This window comes from Balaenoptera physalus (genome assembly GCF_965194825.1).
Source record: "Balaenoptera physalus genome assembly, chromosome: 11".
NCBI classification, from domain to species: domain Eukaryota; kingdom Metazoa; phylum Chordata; class Mammalia; order Artiodactyla; family Balaenopteridae; genus Balaenoptera; species Balaenoptera physalus.
In genome coordinates, this window is record NC_138896.1 from 101,544,946 (window position 1) to 101,558,469 (window position 13,524).

At 36.1% G+C, this 13,524-nt stretch overlaps 1 protein-coding gene across 20 annotated transcripts in view; it reads left to right on the forward strand.

The window, feature by feature from the left end:
- The window catches only part of GRM7 (glutamate metabotropic receptor 7), a 1,143,247-nt gene that overhangs the window by 729,829 nt on the left and 399,894 nt on the right, over positions 1–13,524 (forward strand). For all 20 annotated transcript variants that reach the window (XR_014250531.1, XR_014250532.1, XR_014250533.1 and 17 more), the window contains 2 exons: positions 775–916; positions 8,033–8,187. Coding sequence is in view for 9 of the 20 variants with exons in the window: in XM_082412139.1 (XP_082268265.1) it covers positions 775–916; positions 8,033–8,187 (297 nt within the window). In the remaining 11 variants the exon portion in view is untranslated. The remainder of the gene's footprint in view (positions 1–774; positions 917–8,032; positions 8,188–13,524) is intronic.

Below are 13,524 nucleotides of genomic sequence, written 5' to 3' on the forward strand. Positions count from 1 at the left end.
CTAAGCAGGTGTTGAGTAGTGGGGAGGGTATCAGTTGCTTACTAAACTGCTGCATATTCCCCTGTCTTGAAATTCATAAGCCAGTCAATACCATAATGGTCCTGAGAAGTCTGGAGTAAACACATCTATTTTTCTATTTAATCCCCTTTTCTACTAACATGAAATGGGCAATGCTAACTACCTTATAAGGATTTTAAAGATCAGATAACATACATAGAACACACATTCGTAGGTTGGGCACATAGTATATGGTCAAAAAGAATTATTACTCTGATTTATAATAGTTGATCTTGTTCTTGTTGTTTTATTTTTAGATTTACTCCATTGGCTGTGAGCTTGAACAGTTGGAACGGGTATAACGGGGAAAAAATTATGAGAATGCAAACACCAGAAAAGCAATAGAAATTGACATGAGTTTTACCTGTTCAAGTACTTTTATATTGTAGTTGACTGTGGTTTTCTTGTAGTGTATTACATTCATTTTAAAGGCCTCCCATCCAGTTTGTCTACCTAAACCTACCTCTCCAGAATCAGTATCACTGGTACTCCTGTGCATACAAGTGCATTACTAAGAGAATGAGGCTGTGCCTTACCATGGAAGTTGCACCAAGTATGAACTCAGCATATTGTCCTAAGCCTTCCTCATTCAGCAAATCACCAAGGAAGTGCTATGCACTCAGAATTTGCAAGTTCCTCCTCCCCATCTACTTTCCCTGGTTTGTTTGGTATCTCTGTGAGAACTTTATTGACACTCTGCTTTCTTTTCTTACACAGGTGGGCTCTGCATTGCCCAGTCCGTGAGAATCCCCCAAGAACGCAAAGACAGGACCATTGACTTCGATAGAATTATCAAACAGCTCCTGGACACACCCAACTCCAGGGCTGTCGTGATTTTTGCCAACGATGAGGATATCAAGTAAGGCTGACTGGTGAAATTCGTTAATATGCATGTTGCAATTTAGGAGACAGACAGATCAGGATCCTGGCAGACAAAAGGGAAAAGATAGCACAGAATCAAATCGATAATTACATGGTGGCAAAGTCTGTTCACGCTTTCTACCCAACAGAAGTAGTTAGAGCGAACCATGGAAGCAGCAGCATGTTTCTGTCATATATTTCCCCCCATTAGGTAAAAAAACGTATTCAACGACTTGTAAAAAGAGAAAACCCCTGGACTTTCCGAAGGTTCTTTTATTAAATAATATATCCACGTGTAACAGACTTTTATCTAAAGAGTGGTTCTTCTTAATGTAAAAGAAAAATGCCTTATATTTCTGGCCATATTACTCCTGCTTTGGACTTCGTGTGTTCAAAACCAAACTTGTCATATCTCCACATTCTCCAATCCACTTGTTGTCTCTTTCTTTACCTTGATCCTCCTTGGTGTCAACAATCTGATTGTTAATTTTGACTTTCCTTTTTAGCTCATTCCTTGGCCAAGCTATGGAGGGCTAACCTTCGAAATGTTTCTAGAACACAAATAGGCCCTGTTTCCATTTCTGACCACTGCCACCTCGGTTGGTCCAGAATCCTTATCATTTTTAGAACAAACAGGAATTACACCTGATTTAAAATATCAAAAAATGTTAAAAAATCTAGATTAAAAAAAAAGCTGCATTCATCCTGTCCCATAGCTAACAACTTCTCCTTTCCAGATGCTATAGCTAATAACCAGTGTCTTGTAGATTTTTCTAGAGACAGTGTGTATATTTTTACACAAATGGTAGAACACTATGTGTTGTTCGCCCCCCCCGCTCGCCTTCACTCACTCTTTTTTCATGGAAGTTTCTGAATACCTATAGATCTATTCGGTCTTTTCAATAGCCATGCAGAATTTCATTTTATATATTTCCTGTAATTTATCTAACTGCTCCCTTCCTGATTGACATTTAAGTTTGATTACAGACTTTTGCAATTATAAATTGTGTTGCGGTAAACTTTCTCTTCCACAAATCTGTGTGTGCAAATATGAAATATTAATATACACATACTTTACAATGTGTGGTATACAATATTAACATACTGCAAATATATAATAATGTACAAGTGTATTACTTTATATATTTGTAAGTATTTAAAACAGAAATTCCTGGAAAAGAAGTTTCCAGGGCAAAGATGCGTTCCTTCTTAAACGGGAATATTGTTTTCCAAAGAGATGTTGCCAATTTACACCTCTGCTGATGGGAAAGAGCTGTGTGGATTTTTTTAATCTTAGTTTGTCTCACAGTTCAAAATAATATGTCATTTAATTTGAAGGTGAATATCTTCTATTAAGGGTAAAGTTGAAGGTTCCAGGCCATTGTTACCCCCACGTGGAGTATTGTATCTCCATCATTGCCAGCCTGCCGGTCCTGTGTCTCCCCCTCCATGTGTATTCTCCATCTGCTTCTGAATCCACCCATCACTTAATTGGAGTCTGTATTCTCCACTAGTCTGTACGCATCATTAAGGTGGAGGTGATGCCCCTTTTGACTTCCTTTCATAACCTTAACCCCATCACAGTTTTGAGCTCTGACATGGGTGGCAGGACGAGTAAATGAGAAGAGTATTAAACCTCAAGTCAGGATACCCGAGGATGGATTTTTTTTTTTTTTTTTTTGCTACTTAAATGACCACTCTCTCACCTTGGGCAAGCCTCTCCCCACACCCTACTTCCCTAACTCTTTGAGACCTCAGTTTTCCCATCAGTAAAATCCTTTTGAGCTCTTTCTATGATGATCTGGACTTCTGCTTTTCTAGCTTTATTTCATTCCATGCTCCCTCGTGGTTTGTGTACTGCAGGCAAGGGGCCATTTGTGTTTCCTCCTTCCTGGGTCTTTGTACATTCTCTTCCAGCTACCTGGAATGCTTTGCTTCCCCACTTCATCATTTTAGTGCCATCGATAGTGTTGCTTTTGAAGGAAGATTTCTCTGAACAATGTAGCTTTGATAAGTTTGTCATAACAACTCAGTTTCATAGTTGATGTCACTGAGGTAATTTTACATCCTTTGATCATTTAAGTAGTGTCTGTATTCTCCACTAGTCTGTAGGCAACACTAAGACAGAGATGATGCCCCTTTTGACTTCCTTTCATATCTTTAGCCCTTATCACAGTGCTCGGTCCATGGCAGATGCTCAATGAATGTCATCAAATGAGAATGAATCAAATGCCTGGTCTGTTTAATAATTTAAGTAAAGGCCTCTCTCTCTGAACTTCATGATGCTTTAAAATGTGGTCCTATTTTTGCATGTAGACCCTGCCTTCACTCACTCAGTTCTCCACCTACAATGCCTGACTGGTCCTCCAGTGTGTCCTCATCACTCCTCCATCAGGGCTTTGGCTCATGGTGTTTCTCCCCTCCGTCTCTACCTGTTGAGATTGTGTCTGTTCTTCAAGGTTTATTTCAAACGTGCCTTTCTCCATGAAACTGTTTCTGATCACCCCTTGGACGTATCATTTCTCTTCTTACAAAACGCTGATTCTCTTGCTCTTAGGGCATTTTCTTCAACACTTTGTGATTTAGTTATTTAAGGCACTTTGTTGTTATAATATTACTCTTGCTTTTTTTTTGCTCCAGATCTTGTCAACTCATACTTTTCTTAATCATCTCATAAATTTTTTTCATACATATTTTGCACATTCTAAAATGTGTAATACATTGATAAGGTGTGGCCCCCTGTTTATATTTATGCACATGGCACATAAAAGATTTATTTACTCATAGCTCTGGTGATTAATTGGTTGTAATATCCTTGACTTGCAGGTAGTGTGAGGTTTTAGTTTGCAATGTAAAAAGGTATAAAATCTGCTCAATAGCTATGCTCATTATTTTTCGCATGGGAGTTTGTGGTTGAATACCATTGTGTAGTGTGACTCATAGAAGTGACAGCAGTAATAGTTTTTGAGCACAGTAATAAAAGTCAAGTGCATATATAAGTTTCTTCCAAAACATGAACTTAAGCCCACTGTTAACCCACAATGTTATGTTATTTCTTTTTTCAGAAGATTTACACTGTAGATGGGGAATTTTGAGATTTCTTAGAACATTAATTTCACATACTTTGTCAGAGAATAGCAGTGAGAAGACCTTAATATCTAGATTTTGGAGCTAAGTGCTTAATCATTCATGGGTACTGATAATTTGAATGTTAGACAAGAGTGTATTGTTTTCCTGAAACAATTGTTTTTCTGATTATAAAAGTAATACAGGGCTATTGTAATCCATTGGAAAATAATGGAAACATTTCTGTCGTTGCATTTTAGTTGAAGGAGTCCTTATGTTTACTCTGCCCCCTGATTATCTAGAAAAATTAAAGTTTAGAGAGAATAATCACAAATCAGGATTGCAAGTAATCCCCTATAAAACTTGCTATCCCAACACTCAGAGATAACCGCTAATAAAATTCTGGTTTAACGTGTGCAATTATTTTATTCTAAACGTAAGTAAGTTTTCCCCAACAGAATCAGGATCGCATAGAATTTGATATTCTACTTTTTGCAATTCACATCTCATACCATAATATGTTTAAATGGTTTAATCTTATTTCTCTTAATAAATTAACCCACACTTTTATGTAAACACATTAAGGCGAATATTTACTTTTTGTATTTATATCAGTTTTGTCTTTCTTACCTTGTTATAGTTGGCTTCTCCACATCCTTTTCATGCTTTTCAAACTTCATCAGCACTTTCTCAATGAATAGTTATTAGCAACAAATTGTGTATTATCCTAATTTTTCTGTGCTGTCATACAACTCTATACTTTTAAGTGCGCGTATATTCATATATGTGGGGCCAGCCTTCATTATGTAAGAACTGAATAATCTTTTGCAGTTTTTTTAATTTGACTTTTTTTTTTCTTAACAATACCTTGCAGAAATCAAACTATGTATAATTTTAATTGGTCTCTAATCCATCCTTTGGATGCACTATCATTTCTTTAACCAATCCCTTATTGCTCTGCATTTAGGTTATCTCCAGTAATGAACGTATGATTTTCACAGCATCAGTAATCATATCCTTTGGATAGATTAGTATCAATAGAAATGGTATCTCTATGGATAGAGTATAAATGATTGTGTTTTATTTTTGTGAAAATAATAAAGGCACATAATTTTTTAAAAAAACAAAATATGAATAAAACATTTTTGATGCAAAACATTGGTCTCCTGTCCCATCCCACCATACTCTCTGGTTTTGTTCTCCTTGAGCAATTATTTTATTTCTTTAAGCTAATTCTACTGCTCTTACCTGCATAATGTGCTTATACTGCAATTTTGGAACTATTACTTTAAAATATTATCTATCAGTTCCTCTTATGTGAGGTAGAATTTGGCTCATTTACACCTCCTTTATCTTCCCAACATTGTTCTATCAGATTTTCATTTAGTAAAAATCAGAGTTGACATTACTGTGATAGTATAAATATTATATACTATAGCATCAAGTATTTTTTCTATGATATGATTTTGGGGGAAAAACTTTTTGTTTTTCCTGGAGTTAATATGACAGTTTTTTTACTTGCATAGTTATCTTTAATATTTTATTATTAATGTCCTAGGTCTATCACTTTTCCCGTATGCTCATATATGTAAAATAATCTGAGAGTTCCATTACTTTTTGGGACACTTCCCTCCTGAAAGCTCCATCTTTCTGTTTTAAACTAGACTGGTCTCTATTATTTTAAGATTTTCTTTTTCTTTCTCTCTCTCTTTCTTTCATTTTTATTCATCGTTTATTTTCTCTTTTTTGCTTAAGTGCACCCTCCAATGATTTTCTAGTAAAGGAAAAACTAAAGAAAAACTTTTTTGTGTGTTTCACGACTCAAAATATTCTTATCCTGCCTCCACACTTAATTACTAGTTGGAAATGTAAGGTGTGGTCTCATATTTATTTTTAAATACATCATACCTGGCGCGTAAATGATTTATAGCAAGTAGCTATGGTGACTAATGAGTTACAAAACTTGAAACTTGCAAGGAATTTGAGATTCTAAGTTTGGATAGAAAAATCTTTAAGATCCCTCGGATATCTATCTATCTGTCTCTCTGTCTGTCCATCTATCTGTCTGTCTATCTACCTTTATAGATGCCAGTTCTATTTGTATAGAGATTCTGTGTGTGTTAAATATTAGAATTCTAGATTATGAATGTTTTTTTCTCAAAATTTGGAAGGCATTACTTCATCATCTGTCATCCTTTTTTTTTTTTTTTCTCTTGAGAGGTTGGTAATATTCTGCTTCTTATTACTCTCCAGAGATCCCAGTTTTCTCTTGAAAGCGTTATTCTCACTTTTTCTAGAATTCTTAATTCTGTGACATGCTTTATTTTCCCCCATTAAATTGATGGATGAGTCTCTTTAATTTGGAAATGCATACTTTCAATTCCTTGCAGGTTTTTTTTTCATTAAAAAATTATTTAAAACTTTAATTTCTCTTTACATTTGTTCTGGAAATGCTGTTAGTTGGATGTAAGTCTTCCTGGGTTTATTCTTTAAGACACTTATCTTTTCTTGTGTATGTTATACCTTTTTATTGTTGTTTTGCTTTCTGAAAATGTTTCTTCACTTTCTTCTTTATCTCTTCTAACTTAATTTTAGTTTCATATTTTTAATAACTAAGGGTTATTTCTTATTGTTGTCTCTATCTCATTCTTGATAATAGAGATGATAATTCTCATTTAACTGCACTTGCTTTTTTTTGTTTCCTTTTTTTTTTTGTTTTTTTGGTATATTTTCTCTGCCACACTCCACACCAGTTTCCTTTCCCTTGTTAATTTATTTGGTTTCTATTTTACCTTGGGAATTTTCCAAAATGATGGGTCATTTCCAGCAGTTTCCATTTGAGTAAGACACAGAGAGTTCTATGTACATGGGCAGAATTTGTCAACTGATAGGCCTCTGGGTGGACCGGTCAGGCATCCCAGTGGCCATTCCATGAGAGAATATCTCTGTGTCAGTATCTAGAATCTTCTTCCTGGGGTGGTTCAGATTTTTCCAGAGAAGCTATTTTCTGCCTGGGACAACACACCCTTGGTTTCTAGAATTCTGTAAGCAGAGGTGAAAATTTCCTAGAGAGTCTTACCATTTCACTTCTTAATGGTAACTTTAACTTCTTCCCTCACTCCCACCACCGTCATGTTTAACTCACCACCTCACATCTACCACCTTCTACTGTTTGGGTGTTCACAGTATCAGAACCTATTCCTTTATTAGGACTTTATTAGAAAATTACCATTCCATATTCTGCCCAGATGAAAGAGAAGGAGACCTTTGGTTTTTGCCATTTCATATACAGTTTTTCAACCAATCATATTGTATTGAACCATGTACATCTGTGGTACCTGGTATCTACAAGTCCTGAGAGGCAAACCAACCACCACTTCTGTTATTACCCACCAAAGTAGTTTCGCTGCACAAATGCAGTTACCTCTTATCCATCCCCTGTTCTTCCAAAAATATTATTGTATTAATTTCATGAATAATGAGTTTCCCTTTTTTTATTTTCCCTTGTTATTTGTATACTATTTTCATGTATAAACATGAGTTGTACATGTTTCAAGCTTAATGTGAATTTCTGTTCATTTTTATAAATAATTCAAGATGCTTCATTTAGACCAATATATTGCTTTCCAGAAAAGATATGTACTACTAGCAGCGAATGGGGGTGCTCATGTCTCCAGCCTCATGCCAAAACTCATAACACAGAATAAAACCAAACGAACGTTTTGGCCAAAATTAAATATTGTGTTCTAATTCACGCTTTCCGCCTTTTTCAAGTATGTGAATAACCAGCTTACTGGTTATTTATATTACTCCTTTTATCTTTTGATTTTTAATACTCTGCCTATTTACCTCAAGCTACTTTGATTACTTGTCTTATTGGTTTACAAAAACTCTTTATATATTAAGGATGTAAATCCTTTTTCTTACTATTGATCACTTACTTTTTGAGAAATATTAACTTGCTTTTCTTCTGCTTGATTCCTACTATGTATGTGTTCAATAGCTGCTCTTTATCATTAAGATATATTTTTAATATTCCTCTCCACAGGCAGATCCTTGCAGCAGCCAAAAGAGCTGACCAAGTAGGCCATTTCCTTTGGGTGGGATCAGACAGCTGGGGATCCAAAATAAACCCACTGCACCAGCATGAAGATATTGCAGAAGGAGCCATCACCATTCAGCCCAAGCGAGCAACTGTGGAAGGTATGAGTTTTGTCAGTAGCATGGTACTCTAAGAGAATGGTTGGTGCTGTGTAGGGTGGCTAAAGCGTGTGTCTCTTTGTGGATTGGGTTTTTTACATAATTTATGCAGGATAGTTTCAAACTTGCAGCTATGAAATACAAATGAGGCCCTATATCTGGTCTCTTCTTTTAGTTGATAGTCTTCTTTTGAAAAGATCATGTTATGTTCATAATAATATCCCAATTAGCATATATCCTTTGTTTTATTATGCTATAAGAGCTTTCTGAGAGATCATTACCCTTAATAAGAAGTGAAATAATAACACAATCAAAGTGTATATAAGTGAGCTGCATTTTCTAAGAGAGTATTTTCCCTTTGTAATTTATCCATTACTTCTGTAGCAGGATAACTATAGGGATTCTTTTCCCCCGTTACCTCTTGAAGTCTCTTCTAACCCCCAAGATCATACAGCATATGATCCAGCTCAGGCACCAACATCACCTTGCCTTCCTGAGGCTCTTTTGTTCTTGCTTTCTTTTTCTCTTTCTCTTTCTCTTACCTTCTGAAATTGCTGCCCCTTTTCTTTTCCTTTGCTTTCCTTGCTGCTACAAAGATTCTTCGAGAGGTAGAAGGAGGAGAGGGCGTTTATTGGCATCTTTCTGATCTAACAAAAGTTGCTGATTACAATTTATGTTCTCCTTTAATTTGAATAGTTATTCCTAAAAGAAGACACTGTAAAGAAAAGCAACTCTTCCGCTGGTATCCTGCTTTGTCTTCCTTTTCGGATGGGCCAGGCCTCCAAAGATTCCATAAAACATGCTTTGCACATTAAAAAGAACTCCATCCTCTCACTCACAAAGAATCAAATATTTGCCTTTCTTTCTATTCTGTCTCTACTCCAACCTAAGTAATTATTCTCCCCAGAATGCTGCATGTTCTGTGTGGACCTTTTTAAACAAGCCAGGTTGTGGTTCTGTCACTGTTTCCTTTCTATGTTATCTCAGGGAGATAAAGATCCCATGAGTCACCCATGTGTTCATTGAGAGGCTTTGAATTAATTTAATTCCCAAATATATGTCTGAAGAAGATTGCCTATCTTCCTACCCAACCCAATACATCTGCAAATGACCTACAGGAATAAAATCCATTTTAACTCTTTCCACTCCTTTTCACTAAAAACTGTCTACTGTGTGCTTTACTTTGTGCTGAGTTGGAAAAATAAGAGGACAAAAATCCCATCCTCAAAGCATACACAGCTCAGTAAAGGTATCAGAAAATAGTTGATGACTGTGTAACATGAGAAATACTGTAAGCACAGTGCTGAATAGATGGTGTGGGGTGAGATAAAATGCAAGCTTGTCTAGGGTGGGGATGCTGTGGTTGCGGAAAGATGCCTGTGAGGAGGTGAAACAGGAAGTGATGCACTAAAGCTCATCAGACCACGCGAAGAAACTCCTCTACTCCGAACCCAGGAGGAGGGAGCAGAGGAGTGAAGGAGCAGGGCATATTGGGGTAACTTTAAATAATTCATTCTGCAGCCCAGTCCTTCATTGTACCCATCCTTAAATCCTTCCAGTTCTCTTTTTTTCTTTACACTTTGTTTTTAACATCTTTATTGGAATATAATTGCTTTACAATGGTGTGTTAGTTTCCGCTTTATAACAAAGTGAATCAGCTATACATATACATATATCCCCATATCCCCTCCCTCTTGTGTCTCCCTCCCACCCTCCCTATCCCACCGCTCTAGGTGGACACAAAGCACCGAGCTGATCTCCCTGTGCTATGCGGCTGCTTCCCACTAGCTATCTATTTTACATTTGGTAGTGTATATATGTCCATGCCACTCCCTCACTTCATCCCAGCTTACCCTTCCCCCTCCCTGTGTCCTCAGCCCATTCTCCCTGACTGCATCTTTATTCCTGTCCTGCCCCTATATTCTTCAGAACTTTTTTTTTTTTTTTTTACAATCCATATATATGTGTTAGCATACGGTATTTGTTTTTCTCTTTGTGACTTACTTCACTTTGTATGACAGAGTCCATCCACCTCACTACAAATAACTCAATTTTGTTTGTCTTTATGGCTGAGTAATATTCCATTGTATATATGTGCCACATCTTCTTTATCCATTCATCTGTCGATGGACACTTAGGTTGCTTCCATGTCCTGGCTATTGTAAATAGAGCTGCAATGAACATTGTGGTACATGTCTCTTTTTGAATTATGGTTTTCTCAGGGTATATGCCCAGTAGTGGGATTGCTGGGTCGTATGGTAGTTCTATTTTTAGTTTTTTAAGGAACCTCCATACTGTTCTCCATAGTGGCTGTATCAATTTACATTCCCACCAACAGTGAAAGAGGGTTCCCTTTTCTCCACACCCTCTCCAGCATTTATTGTTTGTAGATTTTTTTGATGATGGCCATTCGGACTGGAGTGAGATGATACCTCACGGTAGTTTTGATTTGCACTTCTCTAATGATTAGTGATGTTAAGCATCCTTCCATGTGTTTATTGGCAATCTGTATATCTCCTTTGGAGAAATGTCTATTTAGGTCTTCTGCCCATTTTTGGATTGGGTTGTTTGTTTTTTTGATATTGAGCTGCATGAGCTGCTTGTAAATTTTGGAGATTAATCCTTTGTCAGTTGCTTCATTTAAAAATATTTTCTCCCATACTGAGGGTTCTCTTTTCATCTTGTTTATGTTTTCCTCTGCTGTGCAAAAGCTTTTAAGTTACATTAGATCCCATTTGTTTATTTTGTTTTTATTTCCATTTCTATAGGAGGTGGGTCAAAAAGGATCTTGCTGTGATTTATTTCATAGACTGTTCTGCCTATGTTTTCCTCTAAGAGTTTTATAGTGTACACTCTTACATTTAGGTCTCTAATCCATTTTGAGTTTATTTTTGTGTATGGTGTTAGGGAGTGTTCTAATTTCATTCTTTTAAATGCAGCTGTCCAGTTTTCCCAGCACCACTTATTGAAGAGGCTGTCTTTTCTCCATTGTATATTCTTGCCTCTTTTATCAAATATAAGGTGACCATACGTGCATGGGTTTCTCTCTGGGCTTTCTATCCTGTTCCATTGGTCTGTAGTTCTGTTTTTGTGCCAGTACCATACTGTCTTGATTACTGTAGCTTTGTAGTATTGTCTGAAGTCCAGGAGCCTGTTTCCTCCAGCTCTGGTTTTCTTTCTCAAGATTGCTTTGGCTATTCGGGGTCTTTGGTGTTTCCATATATATTGTGAAATTTTTTGTTCTAGTTCTGTGAAGAATGCCATTGGTAGTTTGATAGGGATTGCATGGAATCTGTAGATTGCTTTGGGTAGTGTAGTCATTTTCACACTGTTGACTCTTCCAATCCAAGAACATGGTATATCTCTCCATCTGTTTGTATCATCTTTAGTTTCTTTCACCAGTGTCTTGTAGTTTTCTGCATACATGTCTTTTGTCTCTATAGGTAGGTTTATTCCTAGGTATTTTATTCTTTTTGTTGCAGGGGTAAATGGAAATGTTTCCTCAATTTCTCTTTCAGACTTTTCATTATTAGTGTATAGGAATACAAGAGATTGCTGTGCATTCATTTTGTATCCTGCTACTTTACCAAATTCATTGATTAGCTTTAGTAGTTTTCCGGTAGCATCTTTAAGATTCTCTATGTATAGTATCATGTCATCTGCAAACATTGACAGCTTTACTTCTTATTTTCCGATTTGGATTCCTTTTATTTCTTTTTCTTCTCTGATTGCTGTGGCTAAAACTTCCAAGCTATGCTGAATAATAGTGGTGAGAGTGGACAACCTTGTCATGTTCCTGATCTTAGAGGAAATGGTTTCAGTGTTTCACCATTGAGAACGATGTTGGCTGTGGTTTGTCCTATGTGGCCTTTATTATGTTGAGGTAAGTTCCCTCTATCCCTACTTTCTAGAGAGTTTTTATCATAAATGCGTGTTGAATTTTGTCAGAAACTTTTTCTGCATCTATTGAGATGATCATATGGTTTTTCTCCTTCTATTTGTTAATATGGTATATATCATTGATTGATTTGCATATATTGAAGAATCCTTGCATTCCTGGGATAAACTCCACTTGATCATGGTATATGATCCTTTTAATGTGCTGTTAGACTTTGCTAGTATTTTGTTGAGGATTTTTGCATCTATGTTCATCAGTGATATTGGCCTGTAGTTTTCTATTTCTGTGACATCTTTGTCTGGTTTTGGTATCAGGGTGATAGTGGCCTCGTAGAATGAGTTTGGGAGTGTTCCTCCCTCTGCTATATTTTGGAAGAGTTTGAGAAGGATAGGTGTTAGCTCTTCTCTAAATGTTTGATAGAATTCACCTGTGAAGCCATCTGGTCCTGGCCTTTTGTTTGTTGGAAGATTTTTAATCACAGTTTCAATCTCAGTGCTTGTGATTGGTCTCTTTATATTTTCTATTTCTTCCTGGTTCATTCTTGGAAGGTTGTGCTTTTCTGAGAATTTGTCCATATCTTCCAGGTTGTCCATTTTATTGGCATATAGTTGCTTGTAGTAATCTCTCATGATCCTTTGTATTTCTGGAGTGTCAGTTGTTACTTCTCCTTTTTCATTTCTAATTCTATTGATTTCAGTCTTTTCCCTTTTTTTCTTGATGAGCCTGGCTAATGGTTTATGAATTTTGTTTATCTTCTCAAAGAACCAGCTTTTAGTTTTATTGATCTTTGCTGTTGTCTCCTTCATTTCTTTTTCATTTATTTCTGATCTGATCTTTATGATTTCTTTCCTTCTGCTAACTTTGCAGTTTTTTTGTTCTTCTTTTTCTAATTGTTTTAGGTGTAAGCTTAGGTTGTTTATTTGAGATGTTTCTTGTTTCTTGAGGTAGGATTGTATTGATAGAAACTTCCCTCTTAAAACTGCTTTTGTTGCATCCCATAGGTTTTGGGTAGTCATGTTTTCATTTTCATTTGTTTCTAGGTATTTTTTTATTTCCTCTTTGATTTCTTCAGTGATCTCTTGGTTATTTAGTAGTGTATTGTTTAGCGTCCATGTGTTTGTATTTTTTGCACATTTTTTCCTGCAATTAATATCTAGTCTCATAGCGTTGTGGTTGGAAAAGATACTTGATACGATTTCAATTTTCTTAAATTTACCAAGGCTTGATTTGTTCCCCAAGATATGATCTATCCTGCAGAATGTTCCATGAGCACTTGAGAAGAAAGCGTATTCTGTTGTTTTTGAATGGAAGTCCTATAAATATCAATAAAGTCCATCTTGTTTAATGTGTCATTTAAAGCTTGTGTTTCCTTATTTATTTTCATTTTGGTTTATCCGTCCATTGATGAAAATGGGGTGTCAAAGCCCCCTACTATGATTGTG